This window comes from Ochotona curzoniae, unplaced genomic scaffold (genome assembly GCF_017591425.1).
Source record: "Ochotona curzoniae isolate NIBS_2020 unplaced genomic scaffold, NIBS_Ocur_1.0 contig_21, whole genome shotgun sequence".
Classification (NCBI taxonomy): domain Eukaryota; kingdom Metazoa; phylum Chordata; class Mammalia; order Lagomorpha; family Ochotonidae; genus Ochotona; species Ochotona curzoniae.
The window spans coordinates 4,922,616-4,943,740 of NW_024465322.1; the positions used below are offsets into that span (position 1 = coordinate 4,922,616).

At 58.2% G+C, this 21,125-nt stretch overlaps 2 protein-coding genes across 3 annotated transcripts; both read right to left on the bottom strand.

Moving 5' to 3' along the window:
- Positions 1 to 120: 120 nt before the first annotated feature.
- LOC121150445 (R3H and coiled-coil domain-containing protein 1-like) lies at positions 121 to 10,766 on the bottom strand. The gene is made up of 9 exons (XM_040971370.1): positions 10,681 to 10,766; positions 5,433 to 5,615; positions 4,962 to 5,099; positions 4,388 to 4,447; positions 3,868 to 4,261; positions 2,719 to 2,891; positions 2,195 to 2,265; positions 1,301 to 1,396; positions 121 to 412 (listed from the first exon to the last, which is right to left on the bottom strand). Exons 1-9 carry the CDS (start codon positions 10,764 to 10,766, stop codon positions 255 to 257), a joined length of 1,359 nt encoding a protein of 452 aa, XP_040827304.1. The 3' UTR covers positions 121 to 254.
- Positions 10,767 to 12,128: 1,362 nt separating this feature from the next.
- CHMP7 (charged multivesicular body protein 7) lies at positions 12,129 to 21,125 on the bottom strand. Of its 2 annotated transcripts, XM_040971245.1 has the most exons (10): positions 20,755 to 21,124; positions 19,069 to 19,240; positions 15,936 to 16,121; positions 15,573 to 15,706; positions 15,173 to 15,221; positions 14,834 to 14,953; positions 14,483 to 14,581; positions 14,211 to 14,271; positions 13,607 to 13,786; positions 12,129 to 13,389 (listed from the first exon to the last, which is right to left on the bottom strand). In XM_040971245.1, exons 1-10 carry the CDS (start codon positions 21,051 to 21,053, stop codon positions 13,337 to 13,339), a joined length of 1,353 nt encoding a protein of 450 aa, XP_040827179.1. In that variant the 5' UTR covers positions 21,054 to 21,124; the 3' UTR covers positions 12,129 to 13,336. The 2 variants fall into 2 exon arrangements, with proteins under 2 accessions (XP_040827179.1, XP_040827180.1); XM_040971246.1 differs by lacking the exon at positions 14,211 to 14,271 and having other exon boundaries at positions 20,755 to 21,125.

A 21,125-nucleotide genomic window follows, 5' to 3' on the forward strand; every position in this document is an offset into this window, starting at 1 on the left:
AGCCCCAAACTGGGCAGACTGCACAGTGCCCTGGGGAGCCTCCTCCTTTAGCAGCCCCAGGTCCGTCTCGGGGCCAGCACCTGCTCGCATCCCACCGCCAGTCAGTGCATCTGCAAGCTGTCACAGCAGAATATCGTTTATTTTGGCTCAAGCGCTGGGGCTGGGCCACACGGAAGCCCACGTACCCAGAGGATCCAGTGATGGTGCAGGGCTTGCCCTGGTGTCTGGAAAAGGCTCATGGCTTTGGGCCCAGCTCAGTCCTGGGGCACAATCTTCGGGGTGGCAGCAGATTCTGGATGGCAGGCCGCAGGCCGCTCTTTCTTCCTGTGTCTGAGCCCTAGGGCGCGGGCCACCAGCCTCCGGGCCACAGCCGCATCCGTCTGTGGCCGCTCTCTCGCCAGCTGCAGGAGCTCTGGAAGGAAGGTCCCACGGTGAGGACTTGCACGCGAGGCTGCGGCCACTGCTCCAACAGGGGACACAGACACTCGAGCCAACCTCCAGCACCCCACAGGTGTCACAGCAAAGGGCCATTGAGGGTTTCAGACTTCCACAAGCCCAGCTTGCCCCCCCCGCCCCCCGTCACTCCTCAGCAGATCTGTTCCTCTATCTGGGGTTAATTTTGCCCATTGGTGGTGGTGGGGGGAGGAATTGAGCCAGGACAGGACACCCAGAACTCCTGGACCTAGAAACCAGGCATTTACTGTCCCAGGAGGTCTGGTGCAAGGGGATGGACAGCCTTGCGGGCTGCTGCTGGGCCTGTTCTGCCAGCTGCCACTGTGCAGTGGTGGAAACTGGCCTCTGAAAGCCCCACTGTGCCCTGGAGGAAGACAAGGGCAGGAGGTAACACTTCTCAGAACCTCCCATGCACCCTCCATGGCCTCGGCGGGGTCTGTCCTTCCCTTCCCTTCAATGTCCCTCCCCCCAGTCTAGCCCAGACCCTCACTCATTTTACAAAGAAACCAACTGAAGCTAGATGTCTTGCTCAGGGTCAACCTGAATAAGCAACAGAGCCACAATGTCCCCGAAGCACACCTCTGCACACCCCTTGGGATGTGTCCTCCCTGGCTCCCACGAACCCAAGCTGGCCCCTCAGCAGCGCTCAGGACAGGGACCCCAGGCAGCAGCTGGCAGACCCCATCCTGCACAGCCTCCCACCCTAGGTACCCCAGAACCTCTAGAGAGGGAACCGTAGTCCAGGACGCCTAACCAGCAGGAAATGAACAGGAAAGGCTGAGGGGACACAGCGAGGGAAGGCTCCTCCCTGCCCGCAGTAGACAAGCTGCACCTGTCATGTCCTTACTTGGCCTCTGCAGCGCTTTCAGCTTGGACTGCTTGCTGCCCTGCGTGAGAGGCCGGATCTTCAGCACTGAGAACTCCCTGCTCAGGGCTTCAGCAGCTGTGGGAGGGAAGCAGCTCTGGAGCCATCTGTCCCGGGGGAAGCCCCCACGCACCACCCAGAAAGGATGCAGCCGTGTCCAGCACTCCTCGAAGCTCAGGGCAGCGCCGAGACAGCCGAGCCTCGCCCTACCCAGAGCTCCGCAGCCTGCACAGAGGGCTGGGCACCAAAGGGCCAGGCTTACACACACCAGCCCTGTCCAGCCTTCATGTGCACGGAGGAGGCCAAGGCCAAGAAGCGAAGCTCAACCAAGGGCCGCAGCGGCCTTTATAAATGCATCCAACGTAAGCAGAGGTAGGCCAGGGGCAGCACAGCCCGGCAGCAGAGTGTGCTGGTCAAGAAGTTGCATGCACGGTCACCCCAGCTGGGGGGGGGGCCTTATTACAGGAATGGACTCTGGTGCCCTAGAGTCTCCCATCTATAAAATGGACGTAACACCCCCCCTGTCCTGAGGCCAAGTACATTCACACACATCAACTCAAAGACTGCTGGATGCCTCTGTCCCTTCATAAAAGCAACACTTGCTCACCTGTGACCTCCTTGCACACATGGTGTGTGCAGGGCTCGAACTTAGTGCCCACGATGGGTCACTGATGGCATCCTGGTACTGATGGCACCCGCACAAGGAGGAGGGCGAGGCTCAATGCCCAGCTGGCCTCCCTTTGGCTCACCAGGACCTGGGAGCCTGCGGGTCCCATGACTCAGGGTTGGCCCTCCGCTCCCGAACCTACCAAGGGTCCTCCCTTCTTTACAGCAGGAGCCGAGCCCCACCGTCCCCAGCCCCCGGAGCAGCCTTACCTGAGGCCACACAGGGAAAGATGCCAAGTGCATGAGTGTCATCCACCCACTGAATCTTGAACCCCTTCTCCCTGTGTGGGGGTGGGGGAAAGGAGAGGCAGCAGTGGGCACAACAGCCAACACCCTGTCCCCTGTCCCCCAAAGCAGGTCCCCACCCTGCTCCGACTCTGCAACCCTACAAGTGCCAGACAGGCCTGAGCGCACCACGAATGGTCACACGAAGACTGTGACGTCAGAGGGTGGCAGCCAGGTCCTAGGGGTCCAGAAATAAAATGGTATGACCCAACAGGCACATATGGCACTGGGCCAAGGGCGAAAGTGGCTCCTCGCCGGGAACTGCCAAGGCCAGACTTGAATGTCGGTGGCTGGCGGGAGACAAGGGGCTCACAGGCAGGGGGGACCCAGGCCTTTACTTTGCACCTCTTTTCAGATCCCTTGATGTCCATTACAGAGCTGTGTCCTGGCTCCTCCCTGGGGAGGCAGCACCCCACTTCCCCCATCTCCCGCGCCCAACCCTGACTCACTGGAACTCAGAAAACGTGGCCAGGAGGTCCTCTGTCTTGAGCACAGGTTCAAAGTCGTAGATCTCCACCACGTGGGCCAGGTCCTGCTCTGCAGGCAGCTCCTGGGCAAAGGGGGACGTGTCCACGTGGACGCTCTCCACCTGGATGTCTTTCTCCGTCAGCTGGGCCTTTATCTGGGAGAGACATCAGACCCTTCAACATGGGGAGGTCTGACACGCAGGGCTCCGACGAACTGGTTCCTAAGCCACCCTCCGTGGGCCCTGCACAGGGAGCCCGGCCTGACAGGAGTCTAGAGACGGACATGTGCCGGTCAACTGGCGGGAAATCGAGAGTTTCGGGGACAGGCACCTGCTGCTGGGGGACGTACTGGCCAGAGTACGTCACAGAATCCTGAACACCATATTCTACCAACTCCCTTTACCGACTGGACAACTCGAGGCCACAGAGCTGAGTGGGTGGCCCAAAGCCACCAAGCCAGCAAGACACCCAGTTGGACAAGCCCAGTGATACGAAGTAAAAGTTTCTGGTTCTCATTCATGTATGAAATGACAACAGAAAGATGCCCACGCTCCCCAATGACCCCACAGCGGGCAGCCAGGGCAGGGTATCTGCTTCCAAGGAAACCAGACGGGCTGGGCAAAGCCCCAGGTGGAAGAGTGGCAGGGTATCTGCTTCCGAGGAAACCAGACGGGCTGGGCAAAGCCCCGGGTGGAAGAGTCACAGGGTATTTGCTTCCAAGGAAACCAGACGGGCTGGGCAAAGCCCCGGGTGGAAGAGTCGCAGTGGCGACCACCATCCCCTACACAGGCCAAAGCACCTCCGCGCACCCTCGCCTCGGCGACCTCCCGAAGCTCGCACTATTTTTGTTCTTTTTTTCCCACGAGGCAAGGGACACTATGAAAAGCCCAATGACCTGCCCAGAGTCACAGGCTGCCGAATGGCTGGCCGAGACCAACCATGGCTCCTCCTGGACAACTCCTAAGAAACTTCATGCCCCGGCCTGAGCCGCCCGTGGCCTGAGCCGCCTGTGGCCTGAGCCGCCCATGGCCGTGGCCCCCCCGTGGCCGTGGCCCCCCGTGGCCTGAGTCGCCCGTGGCCGTGGCCCCCCGCAGGTGCACCCTCTCCTTCCCGGATCCAGAGCCTCCTCACCTCCTGCAGCAGCTCGCTGTAATCATCTTCATCATCAGAGCAGCTGGCAGGCTCCTCCTCTTCCTCTTCCTCCTCTTCTGCCACCGGGCCCGTCTCGGGAGGACTTCCCTTCCCCTCCTCCTCCAGGCCTGGCTGCGGGGTGGCCGTCTCCACCCTGTCTCCCTTCCCCGAGGGACTCGCAGGCCGAAGTGGCTCAGGACCAGCGGGATCCAGCAATGACCCATTCTCGCAGCTCTGGTCTGGGTCCCCTGGGCTCTCTGCCACCTGAGTCACCAACACGGGAAGTTCTTGATCAGAGCGGCTGGCACCAACATCCCCAGGTTCCTCCGCGACCCCAGGGGCTGGGGTCTCTGCCTTGAGCTGGGGCGGGGAGGTCTCCGCATGTTGTTCTTGTCTGCGTAGCACCCGAGGGACATACAAAGGCTGGTCTGGCTTGCGTCCACGATGCCATCGGCCCTGCCGGCCACCTCGGGGACCTGCACATGTTCCCTGGTTCGGGGACGGCCGAGGACCGCGGTGCTTGCCAGGCTGGGGCGCAGGAGGACGGCCAGGACCCGAGCTGCCATCCACACTAGGCACTCTGGAACAAGACGGGGCGAGGATGCTGAGAGTACATTCAGGGTTATTTTAGCAACCCCCATTCCCTCTACTTACTTACAGGACAGGCTGGCTGGGAAACAGCAGCAGCCTCGGCCTCCCACCCCTCCAACCTTCACCGACCGGGGGCTGTGGTCAGTGGCAGGCCTGTGAGTGCCGTGTGGTAAGGCTGCACAATGCTGGAACGCTTCTACATAGCACCTGACTCAGACCATCTCCCCACCACTAAGTGTTGCAGAGCGTCACATACCAAATATATTCCAAGCAACACCTGCTATGTGGAACATTAGGGTTGTTCAGCACCCACCCCTGTGAGGCACACGAGGGACATACTGCAGGCCCTCTCTGAAAGGGACATGGCACAAAGCCATTGCCTCCAAGCCAAGGAGCCCAACGGCCAGCAGCCCAGGGGGTCCCCCGACCCCGACTCCTGCTGTGGCCGACATTCCAGCCACCCGACCGGCAAGGACCTGCTGAAAGGCAAGTGGCCTAGGCACCTGATGTCCGAGTGACAGATGACGGTCCTTCTTCTCCAGCCCTCGCCGACAGAGAAGCTGCTCAAAACATCGAAATTCTCTGTCGTTCTGTGGATCAGGTACCGGAGGCGGCTGGAGAGCGCAGGGAAGAGCAGGACCCTGGGAAAAGGAACCAGAAAGACGTTGAACCCCCTGGGGCCCCGAACCCTCCCTTGAGGAAGGGTCCCAGTCCCACTCCATGCAGGAAGCGTGGAATACACAATCCTTCCTGCCCCACTGGGTCCCACCCCATCCTGGCCGACATCCCCTCGCCTTGCCCCGGGTCAAGGATAAAGGCTAAGAAGAGACCGCGGGCAGCAGACGTTAGGACTAACGGCCTCCGCCCGCTCGCCCCCTTGGAAACAAGAGGTGGCAGGTGGGACCCCCAGGAAGCTGCCCTCCCGCTCCCCAGCAAGCCGGGCGCATCCTCGTCCCTCCCTCCACCCCCCTTACTTCGACAGCTGCTTCTGCAGCACGAAGCGGGCCAGTTCTTCCTGGATCCCGCGGACGAAGTCATTTTCGGCCGAGGAGAGGAAGACGCCGTCCAAGCAGATCAGGGCCAGGGTGGCAGGTGGCGTAGCCTGCGGAGGCGCGGGGGGGGACAAGGAGGACAGGGCTCGGAGGGTCCCCAAAGGACTCGAGAGAAAGACCCCCGGTTCACAGCCTCACCCCTGCTCCCCGCCCTGGCCTCCGGTTCCCCCGACGGCTTCCGGACTCCAGGGCCCGCCCCGCCCCGCCGAGCCACCGAGTCCCCCGCAGGACACTCGCCCACCTGGCGCCGGCGCACTCAGCACCGCCCGTCCCGCGCGCCCCGCGCGCCCCGCGCCGGCGTGCAGGAGACTCCCCAGGAGCCTCCGCGCGCCCGACTGCCCGACAGAGGCTGAGCGACTCAGTCGGGCTGCAGCGCCACCGCGCGGCTTGGGGGAGGAACCGCAGGGGATGCCGAGGGGCGTGGGGTGCATGCTTGTGGGGTACGGGGCCACGGGTGGGGCGCATCTGCTGCTGAGGTAACCATTACTGCTTCTCCCGGGGCGATGCAACTAGCGACATGTATGTATCGGCAAAGCGACACCTAGAAAGGCAGGATAGTGTATCTGGCGTTGCTCGGATGTTAGAATCGTCCTCTGAGCCCAAGAGGGTCTTTTCCAATGACTGACAGATGCCATCTAGCATTAAGTTGGGCAAGACCACTTGGGCAGCGCATGAATACCAGTCAGCGGCTGCACTGGACAATCGCATTTTAGATTTCCAAGGAAAAGTTTCCAAGTGCTCTGGCCATTTCCCCCCAGCACCGCCTCCGGCTCTTCAGAGATGATCCTGATACGGACCCTGGGAGGGCTGGGTTCCCGTCGCCCACCTGGGAGACTTGGATTAAATTTCCTGCTCCCGCTTTCAGCCTAGTCCAGTCCTGGCTGTTGCACTCATTCAGGAAGAGACCCAAAGATGGGGGTGCCTTCTGAGTATTCCTCCTCCTTCCCCTCCCCATATCAAATGAGTAGTTTAAGACAAATTTATTTCTGCAAAAGAGTCACAGAGAAGGAGAGAGACAAAGAAAGATCTTCCGTCACTACCCAGGAGTTGCAATGGCCAGGGCTATTCCAGGCTGAAGCGCTGAGGCTGGGAGTCCCATCCAGGTCTCAGCAAGAGTGCAGAATCCCAAGGCTGTAGGCCATCTTCTGCTGCTTTCCCAGGCAAACAGAAAAAAAAAATAAATAAAAAGCCTTTGAGAGACAAGTTTTGGGACAGGGGAGGAGTCATGAAGGACAGGCAGGATGGGGGCCACAAGGGCTTATCCATGGAGAGGCCCACTGGGAGAAGAGACCTGGGGATGGAAAAGCCACTTTCAGATGGCAAAGTCTACGTGAAATTCAACGGAAAAGCCAAAGCAGCTCTTCAAGGCAGCACTTGGGACGCGGCCACCCCCTCCCGGAGTGCCTGGCTTCAAGTCTTCTCCACTCCCACTGCGAGCTTCCTGCTTAGGCGCACCCTAGGAGCCAGCGCTCGGCAACCCACCATGGAAATCCTGCAATGGTCTAGGCTTTCAATCTGGGATGGGAGAAGTGGGCGAAAGAAACCACCACACCACTCAGTCCATGACACAGGGACTCTGAAATAGAAAGGAAGCCTGCGCCCGCGGCAGCTGGCTTGGGAGCTGGACCCTCAACTTGGCAGTTCCCGCCTACTGCAGAGGAGCCACAGCCATGGCCAGGCACCCCGTTCGGGAGGTAAGCTTCCCCGGCAGTGGCTTAATGCGCTGCACCACAACCCCTGCCCCAGCAAGATGAGTTTCAAGGATTCCAAGTCATCAGAAATGTAAACGTAAGCTGAATGCGTGAGGCTGTCCCAGTGTAAGTTGTCTGAACTATTACACGAGGACTTGTAAAGGATGAGGGAGATGAATGCGCCCTATCTGAAGGTCAGATCGCCAGAGCAATTACCTGGAACTTAGGCCATCCAATGACTCTTCAAAGAGAAGTGCTGTTTAGAATCGTCATCTCACACTGAAAATCAGGCTGGGGCTGGGAGTTAAAATACCCACATCCCACTGGAGATCAACTCCTGACCCCTGGCTTCCTGCCACTGTATCCCCTAGGAGCCAGCAGCGATGGCTCAGGCACCCCACTTCTGTTATCTACTCGAGAGACCTGGATTGTATTCCCAGCTCTTGGCTTTGCTTGTGGCCCAGAACGAGCTGGGCACCTGGGGGTGCCAGCCAGCATATGGCAGGTTTTGATCTCTGTGCCTTGGTCTGTAACGTAAATAAATATTAGATTACAAAATAAAAGCAGACTGGGCTTAATTTCTGTTTCCATACCATGTGGACACAGCACCTGTGCACCTGCCCCTGGAAGCGGCTTCCGGCTGCCTGGCTCCCGACCTCAGGGCTCTGGAGTCCAGCACTCCAGGGCAGAGACGCGCAGTCGGAATGCACAGAACCTTCCGGCAGCTCTTGTCCTTCCGTTTCTATGGCAGCACAGGTTCTGGCTTGCTCTTCTCATCTCTCATCTCTGAGTATTCTGGGGTGGCTCTTCCTCCTGCTCTCGTTCGCTGAAGCTTGAAAGGCCTTGAGGCCCTGTCCTGGATCTGCCTCCCGTGGATTCTCTCCCTGGCTTCCCCCAGCTCAACGAACAGCACCGGCACTTCCTTATTCTAGCCCCAATGTAGCTGTTCTCGCTAGGTCCGTTTTTCCATCCTTCTTCTACTTAGGGTCCCTGTGGGCTCAACTGCGAGGCTGGACACTCGCTCCTTCTGACCCCACTTCCATCACCACTCTGGCCAAGGCTCTGCCAGGGCTTCCCGCACTAGACACCTGCTTCCCACACTGTACCACCCTGTACTACCCTGCATCACCATGTGTCAGCCTGTATTGCCCTGCATCGCCCTGTATCAAAACCCCAGTGTCTGAGAAACTGACTATATTTGGAGATCGGGTCATTGCTTTTGCAAATATTACGCATATTTCTCTCTCTCTCTCTCTTTCTCTTTTGGTCTTAATGTATTTGGGTTGGGTCTTATCAATGTATCTGCAAAGGTCTCACATGGGTGTTACTGTTTTTCTAGCCATATCAGGAGCTTCTCCTTGCAAGTGCTATTCTCACAGTGATCTGGTACCCACAAACCTTGCTGTGTAAACACACGACCTGTGACAGGCTTCTCCCACAGCTTTCTCCTACGTCTTATCTTACCACGCCAGACAAAACTTCTTACATGGCGTTGTTCAGAAATGGCCTAGGTGAACATCCTTCCGGCTTTAAAAGAATATTGTCAGGGACCAGTGCTGTGGTATGGTAGGTTAAGCCTCTGCCTACAGTGCTAGCATCCCATAAGGGCACTAGTTCAAGTCCTGGCTGTTCCACTTCACATCTAGCTCCCTGATAATGTGCCTGGGAAGGTGTCTAAGTTGTATGTGTGTGTGTGTTTGTTTTTATTTTTTGCTTTTTTGGTTCTAAACATTTACTTTTAATATTGTTTACATAGTTGAGAGGGATGTCTGCCTATGTGGGCCTCAGATTAGAGTGGGGAGCGTTGAGGTATGGAAGAAAGTGAGTGGGATAAAGGTTTCAATTTTTCTTTTACTTTTATATGTGTGGTGGGGAGGGGAGGTGGCAGGGAAGGAAGTGGGTCGCTCCTTGCTGTCAAAGTACATTAGCACCCAGGGGTGCGGGATGGTCATTTGCTGGTGCCTCGGAGACTCTTGCGTGCACCAGCTAGTGCAGGATCTCGTTTGGTCTGTCACCTGTCCCAGCCAATGGACATACTGGTGGATGCAGCTGCCTGGTCACTTTCACCCCCAGCCCCGTCTCAAGCGAACTAACAGGTGCTGGGGTCTAGTCAGGGAGCCTCCAATAACCCCCACCATGCCCATACCCCCAGCATGTGCCAGCATGTGCTGTGGCCTAGCCTGGTCTATCCCACATCCCAGCTGGCTCTAGTAAACACCCATGGGTGCTGTGTTTAGCTCAGCCCACCCTGCCCCCACAAGTATACCAAACAAGTGCTGCTGCCTTGTCTAGCCTGGTCTGCCCTCAGCTCTGGCTTTCATGCTTACCAATGCGAGCTGAAGCCTAGCAGGAGAGTGCCCACAGCTCCCCTGCCAGGCCTGCTTCTAGCCAGCATCTTGTGCTTGCCAGGGGGCACTGCGGTCCAGCCTGACATGACTTACACCCAGTCCCAGCTTTCATGTGGACTGGGACTGGGTGAGGCAATGGGGTGCGGCTGAGGGAAGTAGGGGCTATTTGGGGGTACAGGGTACTCCCCCCTAAACTTTGCCAAACAGGCAGTTCACCTGGGTCCTTTATCTTATCCTTTATAATAAACTGGTAAAACCTAATATTACCCTGAGTGCCATGGGTCACTAGTAAGCCACAGGACTCAAGGCTGTGCTAGCATCACAACGGTAAGCGGCAAGCTCAGCCGGCGGCTCCCTGGCGCCCTCCAGCGTCGGAAGAGGTGAAGTGCACGGAGCAATGAAGAGGCTGAGCAGGGTTGCGGGAACTGGTTAGGGGGACCCGACTCCCCAGGACAGGAATTGGTCCTGGAGAGGAGGACAGTGTCAGGGCGCCGGCGACTGGCAGCCCACTCCCACCGCCCGACACTCAGAGCCATTGAGAGTAAACAGCGTGGCCAAGCCCCTCACGCTCCGGCCCTGGGACCGCGGACCCCTCACCTCTCCTGAAGCTCCTGCCGGTGGGTCCAGGCAAAAGCGCCAACGGCGTTCGAGAACCTACGGTGGTCCTTTGCAGCCCCGCCGCCTCGGAGTCCCACCCCTTTGCTCCTCAAAGCCCCGCCCCCTTTCAGCCCCACCCCCTCAACTGTACCCCATTGCCTCACCCTTCCAGTCCCCTCAGCCTTACCTCCCAAAGCCTCACCCCTCCCCGCTACCTCAGCCTTACCCTCCAAAGCCTCACCCCTCCCCGCCATGCCCCCTCAAAGCCCCGCCGGTCCCCGGCGTTAGCTGCTGGGCAGCTCCCCTCCCACCTTTATCCCTCCCCAAAGGTCTGGGGCAGCTAAATTGTGACAGGGCAGCGGACTCTGAATCTAGCTTTGTCTTCTAGAAGATCGCCTGTTCCCTGGAGCTTCCCTGGTGGAGCGATCAGAGAGGGTGTCGTCTTCTGCACATCCCCGCCCCGCCGCCCCACACCCAAGCAAGCTCCTGACCCTGTGACCTCCAGCCTCTGCCGGGTTCTGGGGTGCTGCTTACCGCGCCCCTGGGAGCTGCCGTAGCAGGTGCAGCTCGAGCTGCTGTGGTAGCTTGGGTGCCGCTCCTCTCTCCAGGATCAGAACCATGGAAGCCCACAGACAGGCTGTGGTATATCAGCACAGACAACGATATATGCAATAAACAACAGGGCTCTTTCCAGTTCTCCCATTCTGACAAGTCTGTGACCTTCTGGAGTGTTTTTCCCTGCCAAGAGGAACGGAGCCATACTTTCCCCAGAGGAGCTGTAACTTGAATGAAACATGAGCAATATTAAGATAATCTGAATGCAAGAGAATCATTGAATTTATACTCCAACTTGAACCTAGACAGGAAGTCAGACTGTGCAACCACTGGGCTAACTGCAGATAGCCAGGCCAGGCCCAAATCAGGAAGGAGCCAGGAATTCCATCCAGTTCTCCCGTGTGCATTAGCAGGGAGCTGGATAGGAAGCGGAGAAGCCGGAATTCAAACCAGCACTGATAGACTGCAGGCATTACCCCAGTGGCAGCTTAGCATGCCGCATGCACGCCCACTCCTGCATCCTGACCTTTGTCGGCCAGCCAGGACTCACAGAGGGAATTCTAGAGAGTTCTTAGGATGGCAGGATTGCGGAAGTCAGCTCACGCGTCTACATGGATGAGAAGAAATGAGGCCTGTTTTCTCCAAAACTGTACGACTGGGTGACAGGAAGGCAAAACAGTTGCCAGCTAGGCCTGCAGAAGCTGCCCTCCCACCCCGGTTCCACAGTGACCTCGGGTCATCCTTGTGTGCTCTCCCTGCTTGTTCTGTCCACCCACAGGCACAGCATTTGGACGAGGGTCCTTCAGCCACACAGTGACAAAAGGACTGTGAGACTGTGTAAGGAGGGTCCCCACCTCGGGGCCACCGTCCTTCCCGCTCCTCCCCGTCGCCTTGCTGCAGCTGGCTGGTTCACCTGCCGCCTCCCTCAGCAGCACGTCTGAGGGCTGGGGCAGATCTCCCAGATTTCTTGGGGTCTGCAGCCTCCAAGGCCACAGCCCAGGGAGTCAGATGGCACTGTGGGCACCAGGTCTGCCACACACACAACCAGAGCAGGTGCTGGGGATTACTGATGCCAGGCTAACCTACTGCATGGTTGTGTAGAGATAAGGAATTAAGCCACTTACTGGACAGAAGAACAGACAATGGCCAGCCTAACTAGGGCGCAGCTACCCCACACTCCCATGCGGCCTTCCCTGAAAGAACCAAAGTGTGGCTCTGCTGGCTGCCTAGTAGGTTGGCGTGAGGACTCAGAAAAGGACAAGAACGTCTTTTTTTTTTTTTTTGCCTTTTAATTATTTATCAGATTAAAAAAAAAATAGTGATTGTTTCTTTTCACCCCCACATTTCTGTTCACCAAGGTCAAGTGTGAGAGAAATTCAAGGATCAGCGATTCATGCTCCTGGCCTGGAGCAAATTCGTCCCCTTCGGTCTCTGCCGCACGGAGCAGGAAGCATGGGCAGAGCGTTGCAGGCAGAAAGCCCTGCACCTGGGCAGCTCGGTGGCAGTGTGGCTGTCACCTGCCTTCTCCCTGTTGCCAGAGCATTCGGAACCCATGCACCCTGGCCTGACTCGTGCACAGAAACAGGAGGCAGGGGAAGGCAGGGCAGGGCCTGGAGGAAGCTCATGGCACAACCAGCAGAATGCCACCGCCTTCCGCATCTATTGCACATCCTGGCTCAGATCCCCTGCCCTGTGCAGAGAACAACCAAGGTAAAGGCTTTCCACACCCACACACCAGAGCCCGCTGTGACCAAACTCAGGGAGAGAGAACGGGGTCTGTGTGACGTGTCCTGGCAAGGATACACAACTTTTAAATGGAAGGTATTCCATGGCGGGCCCAAGGCAAAACTGTCATTTCTTTACAAAGGATTATGGTTCGGCCCAACTTGGGGTCCCTGCAGCCACCTGGACCTATCCCTGTTTAAGTTCAAAAGCCCAGGAATGACTCCACCCCTGCAGGCAGGTGTCCTGCACAAGACGGAAGAGGCAGCAGCAGGACCGACTGCAGAGGCCCTCCCAGCCGGCTGGATCCTGAGCCTCGCGGGGTGGCCTCTTCAAATACCCGGGGATCTGGACAAATGACCCTTAAGATGGTTTCTATACTGCATGTTCCTCCACTGAGCGGCAATTCTCAAGTCCCCTGGAATAAAACTTTCAAGTGTTCACCAAGGAAAACAGACCAGGACAAGCGGTAGGTGTCACATTACTGACAGATTCAATCCCTTCCACCGTTGGGGGAAAGAGGTGGAGGGAGGGAGGCAGTGGGGAAAGAGACCGACTTGGCCGAGCTGCGAGTCTCCTCCTTCCCTGGCTGCAAGGAAGCTGGTGGGGGAAGACAAACCTAATGGGGGCCAGCGGCACAAAGTGCAGGCTGCCGGGGACCGTGGGCACACGCACACCTGCGTGCGAATCGTGGCACGCTCTGGAGCTGAGAAGGTAGGTCCACGCCGCGGCACCGCCAGCTTCCTCGATTCGATCTGTCCGTCCTGGTGTGAGTGCAGGCACCCGGGTACAGAGCGGGTCTCCTTCCTCCTCTTCCCAAGCAACTCCCAAAGTTTCTCCTCCTTTAAATAATTATGTACACACACACACATACACACAGGCCTGTCTCTGACATGAAGGTCCTGTAATTGCTTCAGAGAGTCGGTGCCAATTGCCTTTTTGGAGATTTACTGCTTGGGACCAAACCTGCGAGGAGCAGAAAGGGCTCGTCGTTACGACAAGAAGACAGGAGCACCCAGCCCAGGGCCTCAGGGACCAAGTCCTCACGGCAACACAGCCCCCAGCGCCCCCAGAGGGCTCTGAGCTGGGCACAGGGAACACCTGGGACAGAGCCCACCAACTCAGTTCCTGTGCACCTATAGGGGCACAAGTCCAGCAGCAAGGACTGGCAGATGGCTCCTACCTCCCTCCGATAAAGACAGTTTCTCAAGCTCAGCCTCGAGCTCGGCATCCGAGATCCTGGGGTGAGGCACGCTGTTGGTCTGGAGCGTCTCGGGGGGGCTGTCGGGCAGCTCTGGGGGGTCTTTGGTGGTGTCCTGGAGGAGGATGTCCAGCTCCTTCTCCAGCTCCTCGCTGTCAAAGTCTGCAAAGGAGGGGCCACGTGAGGATGCGGGCCTCAGCGAGGGGACCCACAAGGGAAGCCAGGGACTGCGGGTGCTGAATGGCGTGTGCTGGCTCCCCGGAGGGCGGGGAAAAAAACAGGTGTATTAAAGACAAAGGGGGAGCTCAGGCAAGTCCCCAAGGAGGCCAGGGAAGGGACTCTGCTTCCCCTTGTCCTTGAAGGAGGACACACCGTCTCGCACACAGACACTTAGGTGGCAGGGGGCCTCAGTTCACCCCACCAAGGAGCAAACAGGGACCCCCGAAAACTGCTCTGCAGAGGAGCCCCGGGCAACGCTCCAGGCTGGCCTATACCAGGAAGAGCTAAGGCCACATGAACACCCAACACAGCACAAAGGACGTGCAGTTCTCACGGAAGCAGACTCGGCATCGGCCCACGAACTCACCTATGCCATTGGTTACACCGCCAGCCAGAGTCTGAGAAACTTCATCCTGCGTGTCACACAGCTGAAAGACACAAGCGCAAGGGCCTGACCCAGGGAATGGCGCCCCTCAGCACCGCCACACCATCAGGCAAAACCGTGGCCTGGGCTTCGCAGCAACGCCAGCCTCTCTGAGGACCAAAAGCAGCTGCTTGCAGCCACCAGGCAATGGTCAAGTCTGTGAAAGGAGGACCCCAACAGAGTCCCAGCTGCAGCGTCTCTGCCCCTCCCTGTACCTCCTGGATCTGATCCACAAGGCTTTCTGCCTTCTCCACCGTGACATCCTTCATGGAGAGCTTCAGCGCTCCTACCCCAGCCTGGTAGGCATGGAAAACCTGAAGAGGAAACGGTGTTTTCAGTTTCAGTGGCAAACCTCTGGGAAAACACAGACCATATGGCTTTATCTCTCCAAGAGAGCTCTGGGAGTATTTTGGCCGCCCAAGCTCCAGTTCATCTCATGAGCATGGGGGCCGAGTCTCCCGACAGAAGAGAAGGCAACTCCAGGCCTCTTCCCCACAGCACGGCCCACGGAGGGGAAGAGCAGGCGTGCCAGAGCCGCAGCCAGGACCGGGCAGGGAGAGGCTTACCATCTGATCCGTCTGGGAGGCGTAGATGCGGTCCAGGATGCCTTGAACGGTGTCCAGCTTGGCGTGCAAAGCCTCGATGCGCTTCTCCGTCCGCTGCCTGGCCTTGAGAGACCTCAGTGCCTAGCAGGGCATGGAGACTTGGGTCAGGGCTGAACCGGGCAGCCCCAGGAGCAGGAGGAAGGTGGGCCTTCCCTGACAAGGAGACCACCTACAAGCCAGCTGCAGTGCTCCCGGACAACTCCATGACCCGGGAGCACCGAGCAGATGGCTCTCTGAGCTGCTGGGCCCCTCGCCCTGCCAGCCTGGGCATTGCTGTGTCTCCGGGGGATGAGAACCCACCAGCTGTTTCTTCCCAGCTCGGCACGCTCGGCGGGCTTCTTCTTTACACCTGTCAAACAGAGGGGTGAAGGAGGCTGTGTTCCAGGAGGCGGCGAGGGTCCTGGGGGCCCCCGAGAGCAGTGCTCGGGCAAGGCATCTCAGATCCACTCCACCCTAAGGCAGACCCCTTGCACAGTCACCCAAGGGGCAGGGGCAGGAATCCCCCGGAAAGACCCCAGGGAAGGCAGAGACTGGTCACTAAGACAATGTGTGGCATCAGAAATACCAGCTGACCAGCTGCCAGCCTGATGTTGACACGACCTGGGGCAAGCTCGGGGCCTTTTTATCGCCCTCTGTGATTGCTGGGGTTTCCCGGGGAAGGTGAGGCGCTCGGGGGGCCTGGAGGGATGGGCTTAATTACCTCTCCGCTTCCTGGGATAAGGATTCCACTTTGCGTGAAAGCAGTTGCTCGCTCTGCATCAACTGGTACACCCCGACGTCCACATCGTTGACAGGGGAGACCTTGGCATGTGGCCCCCGGGCAAACTTGACGATCTAGAGAAAGGCACACATCACTGCAGCCCTTCGTGCAACAGGCTGGCTGGCAGGTGGCAGGACTGTGGGGACACAGCCCCTGCCTCCCGTACCTTCTCCCCATTGTTCCCACAGCTGACAGGTGGCAGGCCCGCGGGGACACACGCCCCACCTCCCGTACCTTCTCCCCATTCTGCTCCCATAGCTGGCAGGTGGCAGGCCCGCAGGGACACAGCCCCGCCTCCCGTACCTTCTCCCCATTCTGCTCCAGCACAGTGACTCTCTTCTCTTTCTGCAGTTGCAGCAGCACCAAGTAGAAGGTCCTCTCATCTGGGCAGGAGTTGGCACACAGGGTGCTCAGCTCTGCCAGCGCCACCACGGGGTGGGAGGAGAGCGGGGAGTTCTGATACAGGCGGTACACCTCCTCGGCCTTTTCCTGTAGGGCAGGAAGACAGGCCTCCAGTTAGTCCTGACACCAAGCTCAGAACCGTGGCCGTGCAGAGCAAGCACAGGGACCTCATCCTCCATCAAGCAGTGACTGCGTTTTAAAGGTGTATTTTCTTATTTGAGAGATACAGACAGGCAGAGAGAGAGAGATATCTTACATTCACTGGTCACTCCTTAAATGGGGGCAATGGCTGGGGCTGAGCCAAACAGAAGCCAGGAGCCTGGAACTCGTTCCTAGTCTCCTCCGTGGGTGGCAGAGACTAGCTGCTCCCCAGGGGAATCAGCAAGGAGCTAGACAAAGTAGAGCAGCTGGAACTGAACTGGCGTTCAACACGGGGCATCAGCATCAGGCAGCCTAACCCACCGGAGCCACAACACCAGCCACAAGCAGTAGCTTCTTCAGAAGGAAGCAGGCTTGTGCTTTTTGAAACCTGGGAGGAAAGTCAGGTGGCTGTGTGTACTAAGAGGCACAGCTCTGCTCTTGTGCTTTCCTTAAGGACTACCTGCCTCTTGGTAGTCCATGGTTCCCCAAGGAAAGAATGAGGCAGCCATGTGGTGGAACAGGCTAGGGAATGGGAGTGCAAGCCTGCCGCCCAGCCCAGCCCAGCCCGTGTGACCATGTAGTAGCCAGTCTCTTGGTGCCCCTTTCACAGTCAGAAAAGGTGGGATGCGCTGACATCTAACCTCCCTTCCAACTCCCATCTTGTCAGACACAAACAGTACAGTCTAAAAGGACAGAGTTCATGGACAAGTGGGTCAGGGCTGGTGAGAAGACTCAAGAGAAAAAAACTGCCAAGAAACGATGTATTTGCAGAAATAACGGTCACACACATGACGTATTTACTGAGCTACCTGTATAGGATGCTGTGGAAATATGGGCAGGGAATGCCTGGCAGCTCAGAGCAGCAAAGCTGTCGAGCCGAATCCTGAAGTTGGGGTGAGTGACCCGGGAAGGCAGGTGGGAGAGGACCTCAGAAAGGGGGACCCCGATTGTGCACCTTGTGCACAGAAATACAAAATCAGTACTGTGTGTCTGCCTGTGGAGGGGAGGGGTTGGGCCAGGAGGATTTCGGTTCCATGTACATCGTACCGCCTTCCATGCCACACTTTATTCTGCAGGTGGTGGCCGTCACCAGGGGGAATGGACGTGGCTGGATGAGTAGGGAGCCGATACCTGGGAAAGGATGCACTGCGGAGCCAGGAGTAGAGGACACCTTCTTCCCTGTGGAAGGCCCGGGGCTGCACAAGAGAACACGTGGCCATGGGAGCAGGAAGGAGCAGCCCCAAGGAAAACGCAGAAGGTAAGACGAGCATTCCTCAGGAACTGGGAATGGGGCTGAAGGAGGAAGGAGGATGGGGTTCCAGTGCGAGGGTCTGGGATCTGATGCCATTAACCAGGAAAGACAGAACACGCCGTTCTGAACATGCTGCCTTGGGATGCCTGAGCAGATGACTGAAATGTAAATAGGAAGCTCAGAGGAGACAGGCGCACGGAGACCAGGACTGGGAGTCCTCCACATACGGACGGAACTCAAGGGGACATGAGACAGCCCTGGCAAAGCAGGGCGCGGAGGGCAGAGTAAAGTGTCAGGAGAGAAGGGGGTCCGGGAGAGGCCCAAAGCAGCGCTTGGGGGAACCATGGCAGACGTGTGGGTGAATGCAGACAAAAGCAAGGTAGGATTTTAAGGAGCAAGGAACACACTGTGTCAAAGGCAGCCGAGGGGCCCGTTGACAGACCAAGGTTCGCGTGGGCTGTGTCGGCCCCGCAGAGAGTCATGCTTACTGCGAGGCCGGCAGTCAGAACAGCGGCACACAAGTAGGTTAACGGCATCCAGCATCAGCGACAGGGACTGACACAGCTGGGGACGTGTGTGAAAGAGAACCAGGCTTTCCCCCACCACAGGCACAAACCCAGACAGACTCCACTGCGGACTTCTAAAACAAAAACATCCAAATACCAAAGTAATTGTAAAACATAGACAAACACTCCATCAGGATTAGGCTTGAGACAAGGATGCTCTCCTAAACAAGATCCTACAGGAGAGCAGCCATGCAGGAGAAACAGACATGTGACTGCAGATATGAGAACCTCTGAGTGTGGGTGCAGGCTGAGAAAGGAGAATCTCCAAATGGAGGGAACTGGACAACACACCGAGCGAGAGGCCAACTGATGGGACGAGAGGCCAGGGGCCTGCTGTGCCGGACAGCGGGAGGACGCTTCTCACCCTGGGAGCCGGGCAAGACGGACTCAGTGGAGGTGAGGCTCAAGGCAGAAGGGCAGAGGGCTGAAGGCCTCAGCGAACTCACTTCCCAATCAAGCGCCTGCAGGGAGTACAGCAAGGAAGGGGGATGTCCAGCAAGGACTCTGGGGACTAGACGGAGCCTCAGTCTGGGGACGGGGGTGAGACAATGCAGAACTGACCCGGTGACTGCATGCCTACCGGGCATCTCTTGGTGTAGACCGCGACAGAGGAAAACGAGCTGGGGTAGTGACCAAGGGCATCATGCCAGCGTAAGAAAGTCAAGGCCCCAAGGGTCTGGCTGAGGCAGAGGAGCCAAGACTGGAGGAGGGGGGAGGCAAGCCACCAGGGAACTGGAATGGGAAGGGGACACAGGCAGACAGGAGGAAGGCTGGCTCGGCCTTGTGGATGGAGGGGCAGGTAAAGCTGTACCAAGACACCACCTAGATAGAGTGAGGCAAAGCATTTCCAGAACCGCGCTGTTAGCATTCGTCCCTCCAGATGCCAGAGGACAATTAAGTATCACTAGCCATTGCAGACCAAGGACCAACCATGCCGCAGGCATCAGTAAGCACCGCCTTTGGTGATCAACTGTGCTGCCACATCGAAGTCTCTTGCCGTGTGTGCATGGGGACTGGGGGGGGACCCCAGCTCCCACTCCAGATGACCCCTGGACTCCGCCCTCCGAGCACCCACCTTGAGCAGCTCCACAGCCACGAGGACCTCCTCGGCCGGAACCTTATTGTCCCCCAGCATGTTGGAGAGAGTCCACTTGAGGGGCTTCAGCAGGAACACGCCGACTCCCCACGAGATCCAGCTACTATCCACGCTGGCCATGAAGTCCGACTCCCGCTGCAACTCCCCTCGGCTGCAGGAAAACACAGGGAGGTGCGTGTGGGGCACCCGGTGTGATGGCCCATGCCAGCCCCCACCTCCAGCCCCTGGAGAGGCATTGCATCTGTTCACTACTTCGGATCAGGCCCCTTTTCTGTGCCGTGGACACTGCTTGTATTCCAGCTCCAAGTCTGGCCACAACTCTGCTACACACGTGGGTGTGTGCAGTATTTTAACTGATAATGGGAGGGAAAAAAAATTGAGGGCCTAGCATGATGGGCTCAAAGACTAAACCTTCACCTTGCAAGTGCGCTGGGATCCCATATGGGCGCCGGTTCATGTCCCAGCTGCCCCACTTCCCATCCAGCTCCCTGCCTGTGGCCTGGGAAAGCAGTCGAGGATGGCCGAAAGCCTTGGGACCCCATTCACCCACGTGGGAGACCCGGAAGAAGCTCCTGGCTCCTGGCTTTGGATTGGCTCAGCTCTGGCCGTTGTGGCCATTGGGGGAGTGAACCAGTAGATAGAAGATCTGTCTACCCTTCTCTCAAAATCTGCCTTTCCAACGAAAATAAATCTTAAAAAACAAAACAGAACAGTGACTGGGAAGGAGACAGGTCAAATTCAAATCAGGATTGGTCTGGCTCCAAAAATCTATGAGAGGCACAGGAGGCTCCTGGGCCAATGTATACGTGTTTCCTTATAAACTGGAGCTCTGATCACAGAACACGGCCAAGCACAAGACAACGCAGACACACAGAGAAAAACCTCTGCTCTCGCTCGGGTTGGGCGGACGTAACTCAGCGGAAATGACAACATCTTGATTTGTCAACACACCCAGGCAAGATGAGCATGACCAGGTCTCACTGACCAAGCGGAGGCTTCCCGCACAGCCCCTTCTTTCTCTGGGGGGCAGTGGAGAGAGGCGGGGGAGGACCCACCCCAGACTTGGCTCTCCCTACCCCTTACTGCAGGCCAAAACTCAAAAACTTCCTACCGCACGCCTTCTCCGACAGCCGACTTCGAGGCTGGCTTCTCATACTGTCAGCTGGGGACAAAGTATAGAGGGGAGACCCCCTTGCACAGAAAATTGCAGATGACTTTGAAAAGGGGTGGGTGGGTGGGGATCTGAGGCAGTTCTCGCTTTCAGGCACTGGAGGGAGGGACCATGCGCTACCTCCAAACCAGCCATGGGACCCTGAGAAGCGACCTCATTCCACCCTGTGACCCTCAATGCTGCAGATAATTCTGCCACCTGCAGCTGAGAGGGGCACGCCAAGCATCTATCCTTCTGTGACATCCCTGTGGCCTCTGAGGAACCTCCAAATCATTGCACTTGTGACAAAAACGCAGCTCTGCGCCCTAAACTTACCATCTGGAACCCTGTCCTCCCCAAGATCGCTGCACGACTCCCTCCAAACACCCACTGCCCCCGTTTCCATGCTCCCCTCCTGCACCTTCGCCTGCCCACCACGCTCAGGAAGGGCCAGACCCCCGAGGGGCCGGGCTGCAAGGCGCTGTCCCCACCCCGGCCCCAGGCCCGCCCCTCACCGTAGCAGGTCCTGCAGCACCGTGGCCAGCCCCAGCGGGACGCTGCCCTTGCGCTGGAAGGCCTCCTGCAAGTCCCGCAGACGCAGGCGCACCACCCCCTGGCGGCGGCTGTGGCTCAGCACCAACGGCGCCCAGAAGCCCATCTTGCTGTCCCAGTCGGTGCTGTTCACCTCGCGACTCCTCTTGAAGGCGGAAAACAGGAAGGACATGCGTTCCTCATCTTCCTCCCACTCGGGGGGCAGCAGGCCCGCGGAGTCTCCTCCGGCCGGCGCCTCGGCCTCCCGCTCCGGGGACCACATCGGAAGCCCAGCCCCACCGAGGTTCCGAACACAAGCCTCGGCCCTGGTACCCTCTTCCGCCCAAGTCCCCTC